Below are 14295 nucleotides of genomic sequence, written 5' to 3'. Positions count from 1 at the left end.
TCTTGAAATAAGTCTGATTCAGTGCTTTATAGAGTAATACGCATATATACAAGCGTGTATTGATTCTTTACTACAAGTGACATCAGTAACTACTGGCCTGAAATGCATAAAGCAGAAATTTTATTTGATTTCATGTATCAGTTTGGACCTTTTCAAAAAATTATGTTTCAATCTTTGGTGCATTGTTGTCATGTAATTAAACAAACAAACAAACAAACAAAAAAAAGCTCAAGCAACAGTCTTACCCTTAAAACATGACCACCAGGGTTACATTTTAAGCCATTTAAAGGGACTTTTTATTTGTATCCATTAGCCTTACAAATAAACTGCAAAATACACAATCACTTGTGATTTTAAGTCAAATAAATAAAGGTTTTTACTTTAAATAAAACCCATAAATAAAATGCTAATAATATTAATAAGAATAATGATAAGAATGAAATTGTAAATATCTATAGGCTATTACGTTCCCCTGACCTAAAGAAAACACAAATTACAGCCATCACTGAAACTCTGGTCGTGTGGTGAATCACAAAAGTACCTCCGACACAGATCTATTACAGCAGCATTTGTTTGAGCTCAACTTAACTTCAATTAAAACACACTATCATTAACACGTTGTGGGAAATATATAAATAAACAAATCCAAACAGCCTGACAAGAGTCTATCTCTTCATATTAAGACAATGTACATCCCATTCCCATTTTATGCGGGGCAACTGAGAGGTCAAACACAATGAAAACACTCTCACTGAGGACTTCTGAAACTATATACATATATAACATTTTTGTTATATTGTCATACAACTCCGAGGTGCCACAGAGACATTCAATGACAATGTATGAAGCCCATGTTTGAACCATAAACCTTAGTATGACAGGTTTATGGTAAAAGCAGAAGGTCTGACCTGCTGATAGTTCTCCTCCTGCGGTTTAAATGTGTGATCCAGCGGCTGAAACCGAAGATTCACATGAGGAAACTGATGCAGCCAGTAAGTCCACCAAGGAGCGATATAATCGACCCGGGCAGACGACATCCTTCAGCGGCCGAGCAGACGAAAAAAAAATCACTTTCCCAGATAGAGACGGTCCGACAATTTGGGTGTTTCTTTGCCGTTTACTCTCCTGTCTTGTCTTCTCAAACAAAAGCCATGGATTTGGACATTTGAGAGAGGCGAATACTGAAATAAAAGTGCTCAAATGGACTTAAGAAGACCTCTAAATACTTCCTCCAATTTGCAGTCCATGGGAATTGACGGGAAATGTTGAATTATTGCATTAAATCCAGGTCTCGTGCCGCAGCCATTCCTGCGCGCGTTGTGCTCAGGCGGGAGCGAGCCTGAATGAGCGCACGGATGGGACTCGGGGACGCGCCTGAGAGGAGAAGGACCGAGGACGGGACAATTTTTTAGGCTTTTTTGTATGTGGCGCTAAAAGTAGTATATTAATAATAATACTCGGTAGAATAAGAGTTAAAGTTTACTACATGTTCGAATTAAACTTTAATACATAATACGCTACGTTTAGTAGTGCGTATAAAAATATCTGACGCAATAGTGCCATCTATTGTGCAACTCTTGTAATTGCAGACAGCAAGAATACATACAATTTAAAAGCACGTGTAAAGGGGGAATTTCATATTTATCAGGCCCGTAGCCAGCCTGGTGGAAAGGGTGGTTCTTTTTTTCTCGAAATATGGACATTTTGCAGTTATTAACCTCATTATCGATTTAGTTATCAGGTTTAAATACTTTAAGCATTTTTTTTGCTGGATTAGCTTGTCAAATGGTCATCAACCACATTTTTTGATGTACCAAAAACATTTCTTAAAACATTTAGAAGAAAAAACATGGGAATAAAATGTATTTTTCAAATACGAAGTATATCATATATTATTAGAAAAAAAAATGCTGAATTAAAAACTGGCCTATTGATTCTGGTCTTAAAGCCTTATTTGACAGGTTATTTTTTCACAACTTACTATGGCATAGCAGTCAAAACAGGACAAATGAGCTTGTGTATAGAACAAATTCTGGACCTTTGTCAGTAACGGGTAGGTCTTTCGAACTACCCAAACCCCCCTGGCTACCGGGCTGTTTATGCTTCCTAAATCTGTAAACTAAATACTCTAACACTACTGTTGTTTAAAACACTTTCTTTGTCTTTTTACTTCTTTCAATTTACTGTTTAATATTTTAGGTTGTGCATTCCTCAAGAACACGGCCATCTATTGGTTTCAGGTTTTCATGTGGGAAACCTTACATATATTAATCCTTTCATGGTTGTACACAAACTGTATATTTATTTAATAAACACTTAAAGAAAAACTTTCTAAATGTCAGCTTAAGATAAAGCCATATAGCTGCAGTGTTTGAAGGTTTCAATTAACCATTTATTACAAGACATCCATTTAGTAAAATAACTCCCAGCATAGTTGACTTTCCCCCAATTTAAAATGCTATATTTGAAAGGTAAACATGTGAAATTGTGACCGTGAAATTGGTGTTTTAAATCTATGGGAGCTTTATAAATAAACATGCACTGTAAGAAATGCAATGCACCAATAGCTCTACCTTTCTAAACAGGTCAATTTAATTTATTGAATATTTTTTTTATAGTCGATAGTCATTTAAGAGTTTGTGTAGCAAATATAAAAGTCATTCAATTTATGGCTCATATGCCTTAGGGCTTAAAGCTAACAAATTTATTGATCTAGATCAAGATTGCACTTCATGAAAATCAATAAAACCAATTCCCTATTTAAAAAATTTTTTAAATCTACCTCTGTATATTATAAAACGTAATTCTGTGTTAAGGCAAATGCTACATTTTAGCAGGCAGTGCTCCAATATTTAGGATCACATGATTCTTTAGATGCAATTCTGATTTAGTGCTCAAAATAAAGTAACCCCCAAACTAATTCAACTAATACATCAATTTCAGAATACAAATCTCTTTAAATAAATCACAGACACCAAGCTTTTAAATACAGAAACACAAACAACAAGGCTTAGTTTTATCCAATTTTATTCCAACATTTGTACAAGAGACATCTACTTCAGCTCCTTCACAGCCAAACCTGGAAGCAGAAAGAGAAAGGTGTCATTTTGACTAATCTCTAAAGGATGTCAGTTTAGTTTAGGCATAGCTTTAAGTGTTAGTGAACCGGTGGAACTGACGATTCTGAGAGATGCGAAACTCAGCACTAGGTCCATCATTGCTCTAGCAAGTGTGTAAATGCACAGTGGGCACAGGACAGACCCAAAGTGTTTGGACAACTTGCAAACTTCTCAAAAACACCAGCAAATTACTGCATTAGCATGACTTTAAAGGCAGCCAGACGCAATTATGAATTATAATTACTGAATACAACAGGGAGGAAAAAAAGTAAGTCACTCAAGCCTAATAACCGCTAAATAAAATTTCCTAACCATTTAACCGGTTTGTGTAAACAAATTTGAAGTTGTTATTTATCCCCAAAAGCTATTTCATAGTGTATAAATTTTTCTTACACATGATATTAAAAAAAAAAAGTGAGTAACCAAGCAGTCGCTATTCCCTATAGTCCCTATTGATTTTCATAGTTTTGATAAACTAATGGAAAAATGCAAAAAAATGATTAGGCAACAGAAGTAATGTGCATTTCTGTTTATGTAAAGCACTTTGAATTCCCACTGTGTATGAAATATGCTATATAAATAAACTTGCCTATTCTTTAAAATATCTTTCACATTCAACTAAAAATGTATACTTATTTAAAAGTTTTGCAAAAAAAGTTATAAATGGCATATTTTATGTTGGTATGACTCTATGAAAATTGTATTTGAATAAATGTTTTAATGCTGAAATGTAATATTGCTGTTTTTTTGGTGACCATGAAAATTCATAAATCTAAATCATGGGTCTCAATCTCAATTCCTGGAGGGCGGAAGCTCTGTACAGTTTTGCTTTAACCTTAATCAAACACAGCTGATCCAACTAATCAAGGTGTCCACAAGAGTCTGAACACCTTGATTAGTTGCATCAGCTGTGTTTGATTAGGGTTTGAGCAAAACTGTGCAGATATGCAGGAATTTAGTTTGAGACCCATGATCTAAATGAAACTCTGGGTTCAACTAATACGCACTTTAAAATCTTATAAACTCATACGACCAAACACATTACAACAGGCAAACAAAAGCATACTCTAAAAGGGTCAAATCCCCCTAAATTGAATACTTTGAACATTTGTGGAACAGGAAAAAAAAGACATTTTGAAGAACGTTAGAAACCGATAACCACTGATAGCCATAGTAGAAAAAATAAATACTAAGCAAGTCAATGTCTACAAATTTTCAACATCTTTCAAAATATCTTTTGATCAACAGAGGGGAACAAAAGTGAGTAAATTACTATTTTTAATGTTGGGTAATGTATTCCAGTAATAGCCATCACATTACTGAAAAAGCAATATGCTGGACACAAATGTCAAAAAATAAAATAATTGAGGGCCAATTCATGTATTTAATTCCATCTTGCCATTTACATTAAAAATATACTAACAGGGTGAGTGTACATGATGCATGATCTAATCAACATTTCATCTGGTATTTAAGACTGACCTGGTGGTAGGGACTGCTTGAGCTTCTCAGCCTTCTCTTTGTCTGTGATGACCAATGTGTACAGGTATCTGCTGCAGCGCACCTTGAACTTCACATTGTCCTTGTTCTTCTTGATCTTGACAGCTGTTGGGATTGCAAGGCATGAAATTAGATGTGCTTTACAAACCAATCTGCTCTTTTAGGTGAAAAAAAGTGTCAAACTAACTAGGGCTGCACAACATTTCAACAATAATTATCGTTCACAATAATACTACAGTGCCTATGCAGCACAATGCACATGGTTCAGGACTAACAGATAAAACTACAAGCGAGTAGCTTTTTGGAAGGTTGTTTTTGCACCCAAAAAGAGAAAGATTTTCAATTCTTTCTGCATTTGCTATGAGAAAATGCTTTATAGACGCATGTAGAATATGCTTCAGATGCTGAGAAGTTTCCAATCAATAGACTAAAATTTCACAGTATTTAGCAGTATTCATCAACAAATTACATAAGAGATCTGCAATTCCAGATGGCTTAAGTTACTTAAAAAAAAAAAGAGAGAGAACGCTCAGTCATGTCAATTAAATAATATATATATTTTCAGTAATACCAATAGAACAAAAAAGTGATAAGCAAATGGTGTTAGTGAACCGGTGGAACTGAAGATTCTGAGAAATGCGAAACTCAGCACTAGGTTCATCATTGCTCTAGCAAGTGTGTAAATGCACAGTGGGCACAGGACAGACCCAAAGTGTTTGGACAACTTGCAAACTTCTCAAAAACAATGGGAGACAACTGCATTAGCATGATTTTACAGATAGTTATGGGATAATGTTTCTTGCTGGACATTTCAGAATTTATAATTGATTTATGCCAGCTAATTTTAACATGGGCAAAGATATGCTTATAATAAAACAATCAGAGAAAAAGTGCAGCACTCCAGGGTAGGGCTGCACGAGTAAACGAAAAAAAGATTTCTGTTCGAAGCTACACACGATCTTAATTCAGCTTTTCTACAATTCAGTCAATTACATTTTCAAGGTCAGGAGAGAAGCTTAAAGGCGCTCGCACAAGTCTTCACAGTGACATTGACACCTAGATACTCTAGCTTATATTATGTTAAATATAATGCAAGAAGAAATCTGATTATGACAATTTTTTTAATTTACCAGGGAAAACAAATGGTCTAATAATGCTGTCAATGACAAATGACAAGCACATGTCTTGAACATAATAAATCAACTTTATGATTATGAATAGTTGTATTCTGATGTCATCATTTTACTGTGAATTAACAAACAGGACATATTGAAAGTCTGTTCAAGTCCACCATAATGACTATACAAAATTTAGCATTAAGCAACAGTAGACCTACACATAGGCCTAATATTATTATTGTTTTACCATTTCGTCACTTTAGAATTATAAGGTGACTTATTCTGACATTTGTCAAAATTGAGTTATTGACATTCTTTTTAAATGACAACTTATTGTTTACAATAAGACTTTAAAAAAAAAAAATGTTACACACATACTGTTTCATATATAGAAAACTTTGAAGCTCAATATCTGAAAATCATTCAGAATGCAGATAGAACCTTATAATTCCAAGGTGACGATATGTTTGAGAATTAACAATAATAGCCTACTCATATTAACCTTAATTTTACGTCAAAAGAATCGTGATCTTGATTAAGCAAAAAAGAATCGTGATTTACATTTTAGCCAGAATTGTGCAGCCCTACTTCAGGGTTAAGATGAACCTTTTTCCAGTCTGCTTAACAAATAGTATCAAAATAATTTATGTAAAAACCATGACAAAAAGCTTTTAAAAAGAAAGAAAAGCATCCCTTTAAATAACACTAATAAACCTGCTTGTTAAAACCACAACTTACACTTGGCATCCTTCCTCCTTGCTGTAAGCAGGAAATCTTTGATTTCTTCGATTTTACGTGGCTGTTAAGACAAAAAGCACATTTGAGAGAGATTATGACCTTTACATTACAACAATTAATTTGAGATAAAGTTGGGTTTAAATTCACATATTTAGTTTACATTTTACAATTTTCTTTTATGAGCACAACATGACAACTTGATAGTCACTACATTGTTTACCACACTACTTTCATTGTAAAAACAACACTAAGTTATACAATTCCTTCATGTTGTCCAAACAAATCGATTAAGTGAACTTGATTGTTTTTATAAATTTAAGTGGAACGAACAAGAAACAATTAAGTTGTCCAATTTGTGTTTCAGCTCATTTAAAATATGTCGTTTGAACAAGCCGCAAACAAAAATTGAGTATTGATATCCGGGTCTGAAAGTGCATGCAGAAATGACTTCAAAACAACATTGGCACTATTTAACTAACTGAATAATCTGGTACTTTGATAGCCATTAGCTGCTAGCATCATTACCCTGTTTAGAATTGGCAAAAACACGTTACTAACGTTATAATAGTGAACATTTTAATATACAATAAAATATAAAACTAATGTCACTCCAATATAAAACCAACTTTATAATAAAAATGTATATAAAACCAAATTGCCCATCAGAACTCAAACCCCGATAAGAATTCATTCAATAACACGTAACGTTAAAAATCACAATGACTAGTTTCCAACATTCTGACTTTAACAAAACAAGCCTGTTAAAATATTCAGCACGAGTTACTGAAAATAAACATTCTAACAGCGTTAACGTGCATGAGCGTGACCATCCTTCCCATCACCACCATTAACATTCCCATTAGCCACTTTCTGCTTTCATGCGACGCTATGTGCCGTGTTTTCATTACTTTTCAATAGCATTTTAACATAACTGAATACAAAACATATAAACATAACTATTCCTCGTTTTATAGCACTTTAATGATGAAAATAAAAACCATTTCTCACCATTGCGTTTCAGTTTCGACTCGACCCTGCAATGCAAAAGACTTTATTTTAACACTTAATAACACATCGCCAGCAAAATATTCCGTTCAGGTACACATTTATACATTTACTTTGACACCATCTGTGTTTAAAATGTGTATATTGATGGATGGATACAGATTTTAACGGATTACATTAACAGAGCTAAAAAGCTAACACTTACACGTCCCGCGAGCGAGGGGGGAAAAGGGGCGGGACTTCCGCGTGGATGCCTAATATAAACCGGCTACGGACGCTCAAGAGGGACTTTCTTTCCTGAAGGACAAAACTCACAGTGACATCTGCTGGTTAAGCAAGAATATTTTATCATGTGTTTAAATTCATGCTTAAAGGAAACGTTCAGCCCAAAACGCATTTTTTTATCATTCTTATCCTCCACTTTTCGTCTCTTTCTACTGTTAAACACACAATAAGATTATGAATAATGCTAAAAACCGGTAGCCTTTGACTTCTATAGCCTACTTTTTTGTTTGTCTGTGACTACAGATTTTAGCATTCTCCCAACTACCTCAATTCCTTGTTTTGGATTAAAAATAAAAAAGGGAACCACTAGGTGGTGAGTCGCCATTTTTATAATTTTTATCCCATTTAATATGAATAATTTGGCCCTTTTAGAGTGAAAATGTGAAGACATTTTATTTTTAATATGCATTTAACAAAAACAAAGCTACTAAAATGGTAGAAACCTCAAAATAAACTGGCATATTAATAAAAAGTTAACCATTCATTCATTCATTTCCTTTTCGGTTTAGTCCCTTTATTAATAAGGGGTCGCCACAGCGGAATTAACCGCAAACTTATCCAGCATAAGTTTTACACAGCAGATGCCCTTCCAGCCACAACCCAACACTGGGAAACACCCATACACTCTTGCATTCACACACTATGGCCAATTTAGCTTACCCAATTCACCTATACCACATGTCTTTGGACTGTGGGGGAAACTGGAGCACCCGGAGGAAACCAATACCAACATGGGGAGAACAAACTCCACAGAGAAATGGCAACCCAGCCAGGGCTCGAACCAGCAATGTTCTTGCTGTAAGGCAATCGTGCTACCCACTGCACCTATAAAAACATGTTTATATAAAGCTTATAAACAAATAAGATAAAACAAATAGAAAAACACAATAAATCACTAAAACTCAGGGGTGAGGCAAGCAATTTTGGGCCCTGAAAGAATATTTGAGGTTGGGGCCCCTGCTAATGTTAATAGTAATAAAGCAGATCTCTGGGACCCGCAAAGTGCCTAAGAATTATTCTAACTTACCCCCACTTAGCGGCTCCCCTGCTAAAACAAACAAACAAAAAAAAAAAGCCAAACAGAAAGAAATCAAGCTATAAAAACTACAATTTCAATGCTTTCTCTCATACATTTATGTAAATTCCAACCTTCAATCTTAAAAGAAGTCAACTATCCATTTTCCTTTAATCAAATATTAATGAAAAACAAGATAAAAGCAAAACAAAATTAAAAGCTCAAATACCTATGGTCATTGTGACGGATGAATGATGGAATTTGGCCTTGTGGTAGCCCTAATCATAACCCTACTGCACATTTGAAAACTACAGAGTGAACAATTTCATATTTGTAGTCAGCCTGATCTAAAAAACAAACAAACAAACAAACAAACATCTAACTATTAATACGAATGTGATTATAAATAAATATTTGTTGCGGTGACAATAATTGTGGTCAATTTGTTTTGTAGTAAAACATTTATTTCACAAAATAATTTGACCCTCACATTTATTTATTTATTTTATTTATTTATTTATTTTTTATTAGAATATACAAAAGGTACACAATTTGAGAATGCAAATACAAAGAAACTGAAACAATAACAAAAATACAAAAAACAACAACAATACAATCAAGTACCAGCAGGTGCGTGTGTTTGTGTGTGCGTGTGTGTGTGTGTGCGTGTGTGTGCATGTAAAGGTAACATGGTAAACAGGTCAGAGTACATACAAAAGGAACAATAACAATCACTAAATGAAGCAAGTAACTTATATAAGGAGTGACAACAATGCTAGTAAAAGTAATAATGACAGTAAACAGGCAAGAAAGGACAACAGTAATAATCATTAACAGCAACCACTACAATAATAAAAATAATAATAAAAAGAAATCCCAAGTACTACACCAAATACTACTACTACTACAGAGAGTTTCTAATGCTACAACTATTACTACTGCTACTACAGCCACAACCACTACTACTCCTACAACGTGTACTACTACTGAACCTATTACCACGACTACTACCACTGATACTACTACATCTACTACTGATACTACTACAGGAATGACTGCTACTACAACATCTACATCAACAACGTCTACTGCTTCTGATACTACTACACAGACAACGACTACTACTACTACACATCCACTACTTCTGATACCACTATACCAACGACATCTACTACTACAGATACTACTTCAAAAACCCAAACTACAACTTCAACCACTACTACTACTACTGCTACTATGACTACTACTACAACTACAGCAACCTTAATAATGACAATGGTAGAGATACTTGTAATAATGATAATGAGGAGATAACAGGACAAGTCAGGACAGTACTAATAATAATGATAACAAAAGTAGAAGTAATAATATTGATGATAATAGTGAGAAGGTGAGGGGGGACTGACCCTCACATTTATAAAAAAGCAATGCAAATTTATTTCTACAGTCATTCTTTGCTCATATTCACCAATGGCACCAGCAAACGAGAATGTAAATAAATAGTGTGTGCATATAAAGGCATGCATTTGAGTATATTTTACATCTTAATCTGGGAAAGGTGTTTCCTCCTTTCAGTTCAAACGTCTTCTGCACATCTGTCATGCATTCACATTCACATCAATAATTCACACATCTGGCTCTCCGGCTTATTTCACCTCATTTGCCGGATTCTTGAGTGACATCTGCAGCTTCTCTGCACTTAATTAATAAAGGTATAGACACCAGCGCTGCCCTCCTCGCTCTAATTACTGTCCCATTGGCTCATCCGCGTTTCGGCCCACGTCGAAGGCACAGGGCAGATCCCCCAGCTCGCTGCCCTCCACTGAGCTGAATGCTGATTAGGCTCATTTGGCTCAGTGTTGCTTCCATTCAGGGAATTTATTAAGGCCTGTCCGACTGCACTCAGATGTTAACGAAGGTGGGCTTCTTCAATGCAGGTTCTGCATTAAAAGTTAAAGTCTGACAATGTTGATGATTACAGGGAAATCTTTAGCCTACACATCTGGCATGTCACATATAACATGCTATCAGTCCATAATAAGCCTATATGTTTCCATAATATTTTTAAGCATTCACTTTAATGCGGTGGCACTAGATGGCAGATTAGGCTCACAAAACAGATGAAGAGGCATGAAATGTGAGGAGAGGAAAGAGGGCACTATCTGACAATTTACTGTGTCTGTTTCAGTATAGCCTAATATTGACTTTAGGCCTCTGATTCACTTCAAAACTGTAAATTTTTGACTGATATATGCCTATATGCCTATCCCTGATTGATAAAAGCTATTATTTTCCATCAAGGTACAAATTACAGGGGAGTTTGACCAGCAATTAATGATTGATCCCCCTAAAATACATCAAAACCAAAGTATTTTAATAATAATAGTAATAATAATGATAATAAAGATGATGATGATGATGATGATGATGATAGTAATAATGATAATAATAATAATAGTAATAATAATAATAATAATAATAATAATAATAATAATAATAATAATGATAATAAAGATGATGATGATGATGATGATAATAATGATAATAATAATAATAATAATAATAATAATAATAATAATAATAATAATAATAATAATAATAATAATAATAACAATAATAAGAAGAATACGTTAATATAATGTACATATGGCCTCCCCTATAATGGTTCATACCACTGTTAATGCATGATTGTGACCAAAAGAGATATTGAGAACTATATTTAGTGCAGACATTTGAATAAAAGTGTTCAAATGACAGTTTTGCTTATAAAATAGGTGTTTGTATCAACATTTAGCTTAAAGTAAAGTAAAATTAGACTTAACATCTGCATTAGATGCATGCTTGAACAAAGAAGTTCTTTTATAGATCTTTTATTATCAACCATCAGTGCAGGGATGCAAACTTATCAATGTTCGGCCAAATATTCTGCTTTATATCAAAATATGTCTCTGAAAATCGCAGTTGAAGTAGCCCACAGATTAGGCCTACTGTAAGAAACCAATCACTGTTCCTAAACCACTAAAAATAAATATAATTAATAAATATGATGCTTTTATGCTACAAGTGAAATCACACTCTTTCTTTTTATAGACCTATCGGTGAAAAACATTATGTTAAACATGTCCAAATTCACAGTACTACAGAATACTGTAGAAAATAAATAAATAAATAAACAAAAGCATAACAAGTTACATAGTGATCTCTTATTCAAATTACGTTTCTTACCATGGAAAGGGATCAGAATGTTACATTTGGTGTTCTGATACGTTTTAAAAGCAAGCTTAATGTTAATACAATGCTCATTCGGAGTTGTTTGATCTTTAATAATGTTTGCAAACTGTAAGCTAAATGTCCATGGAGTTTCCCCCCTGAAGCACTTTAGTTGCACATGCATCAAATTATAATGGTCAAACATATATAGCTTTTTATTATTTAAACTGACAAAAGACATTTAATAGTGTAAAAATAGAGTTAATGCTTTAATTTAGCTTTTTATAATGATTTCTGATGAATGTTCTGTGACACCAAGGACTGAAGTGATAATGCTGAAAATTCAGCTTTGCCATCTCAGAAATAAATGGCATTTTATTATATTTCTGAATGGAAAACAGTAGTGTATTTTCGTTCCAATAAACGCAGCCTTGGCAAACAGAAATTAAGTCTTTCAAAATCATGAACAAAAAAATATGCCAACCCCAAGCTGTTGCATGATTTTTAATTGTTACACAGGTTAATGTAGACTTAAAATTTGCATAAAACCTTTCTATAACAAAGAGAACATTTGGAAATAATAACACTAAATACAAAACGCTCTTAGAACTGGTTTATTATCTGGATAAAGAAGTGAACATCTTTGTAGAAAAGTTCAAAATAAATGTTTTTAAAGGCATTAAACAAACCTTTACCAATCGTAATGGCATGCTCGTTTAAACCTTTTGAAAACCTTGGTCAGTTTGAATGTCTCAGCATTTGGGCTTTAGTCACATGGTCAAGAAAGATACAAAATAGGTGGTAAAACGCTGCTCTGTCTCTTTTCTTTTCCTGGCCTGTCTTTTCCTGGTCTGCTTTCCTTCTCTGCTACTCTCCTCCTCTGGAGTCTATCTTCTCTGACTCTACTGCAATCAGGCTAACTTCTGGGCCTGCTCTCTTTGTCCCTCTCTCCCTCCCCCTGTGTCTCTTCTTCTACCTCTGGTAACTTTAATTATACATTTAAGCTGGGTACAATTTATATCATATGTTTTATCATTTCATATTTTATCATTTTATACAGTTATTTTGTAACTAATTCAGTTGTAACCATAGAGAATTATTGTCATTAAATCATCTCATTTTCAAGTATTTGTGAATTACTTTTGATTTAACATCAACACTTAACTTTTCCATATTGCAATACAATACAATCACATAATATCAACGCTCTCCCACATTTATAGCTATTAATACTGATATAAGATTGCAGAAGAATGGTTTGACTAGAATGTACAGTTTTTTACCATCAATACTGATAACTTTTTAGTCATTCGGCAGAACTACAGTTCGAACCGCTGTGGTTTAAAGATAATCCTACATAATAATCAAAAATGTTTCATACACTGTAAAACAATTCTGATTGCCTTAAATTTTTAAGCTGAATCAAATTAACCTCATGAGTCCATTATATATTGTTCAAATAAATGCAGCCTTGTAGAACAAAATAAATGTTTTTTAAAGGCATTAAACAAACCTTTACCAATCGTAATTGCATGCTCATTTAAACCTTTTGAAAACCTTTTTTAGTTTAGGTCACAATTAAGAGTATTAACAAACCATTATTACCAAATTGCTTTGTTGCTTTCGTCCCATGTTACTTTCGTACCTGCTCTCCCCTAATATCTTAATAATAGGCAGGTAATTAGTCAGTTAATAGCATGAACTGTGACCTAAACTGCCACAGCAGCTTCCTCACTGACGCTAAGCAGGCCTGAGCCTGGTCAGTACCTGGATGGAAGACCACATGGATGGGAAGTAGTGTTAGTGAGGCAAGCAGGGGGTGCCCCTAATGTCCTAATGCCCCAGTAAAGTGAAGGAGACACTGTACTGTCAGTGAGCACTGTCTTTCGGAGGAGACTTTAAACCGAGGTCCTAACCCTCTCTGGTCATTAAAAATCCCTTGAAAGTTCTCATAAAGGGCAGGGGTGTAACCCCGGAGTCCTGGTCAAACTCCCTCCATCGGCTCTTACCCATCATGGCCTCCCAATCAACCCTATCCACCGAATTGGCTCATTCACTGTCTCTCCACTCCACCTATAGCTGGTGTGTGGTGAGAGTAGTTGTCCTGTGGCTGCTGTCACATCATCCAAGAGGACACTGGTGGTAGTGCAGAGAGACCCCGCTCCCCTCATGATTGTGCTTTGGGTGTATGGCCATACACGGTAAATGCGCTATATAAATACACATTACATTACATAAACTAAAGTGTTACAGACCTTTTTAATTGTTACGGCTTGTAACTGCTGTCATAACTTTATTACGATGC

General features: G+C 34.4%; 2 protein-coding genes across 2 annotated transcripts in view; both read right to left on the bottom strand.

Moving 5' to 3' along the window:
* The window catches only part of ttyh2 (tweety family member 2), a 59076-nt gene extending 57742 nt beyond the window's left edge, over window positions 1-1334 (bottom strand). The window contains exon 1 of the mRNA XM_056469018.1: window positions 909-1334. Within this exon, the coding sequence (XP_056324993.1) occupies window positions 909-1037 (129 nt within the window). The 5' untranslated portion in view covers window positions 1038-1334. The remainder of the gene's footprint in view (window positions 1-908) is intronic.
* Window positions 1335-3010: 1676 nt separating this feature from the next.
* On the bottom strand, window positions 3011-7766 carry rpl38 (ribosomal protein L38). Its single transcript, XM_056469337.1, has 5 exons — window positions 7686-7766; window positions 7484-7509; window positions 6476-6536; window positions 4602-4724; window positions 3011-3079 (listed from the first exon to the last, which is right to left on the bottom strand). Exons 2-5 carry the CDS (start codon window positions 7484-7486, stop codon window positions 3054-3056), a joined length of 213 nt encoding a protein of 70 aa, XP_056325312.1. The 5' UTR covers window positions 7487-7509; window positions 7686-7766; the 3' UTR covers window positions 3011-3053.
* Window positions 7767-14295: the final 6529 nt, after the last annotated feature.

This window comes from Danio aesculapii, chromosome 12, assembly GCF_903798145.1.
Source record: "Danio aesculapii chromosome 12, fDanAes4.1, whole genome shotgun sequence".
NCBI lineage: Eukaryota > Metazoa > Chordata > Actinopteri > Cypriniformes > Danionidae > Danio > Danio aesculapii.
Note: the sequence above shows the minus strand (reverse complement) of the source record. Positions and strands in the feature narration are given on the sequence as shown.

Bases quoted from the DNA above. Each gene is read 5' to 3' on its own strand.
- rpl38 (XM_056469337.1), bottom strand. The intron at 4,725-6,475 runs GTAAGTTGTGGT...CAATCCCAACAG, and splicing joins AAGGAGGAAGGATGCCAAGT to CTGTCAAGATCAAGAAGAAC. The intron at 3,080-4,601 runs GTCAGTCTTAAA...TTCTGCTTCCAG, and splicing joins CAAGCAGTCCCTACCACCAG to GTTTGGCTGTGAAGGAGCTG.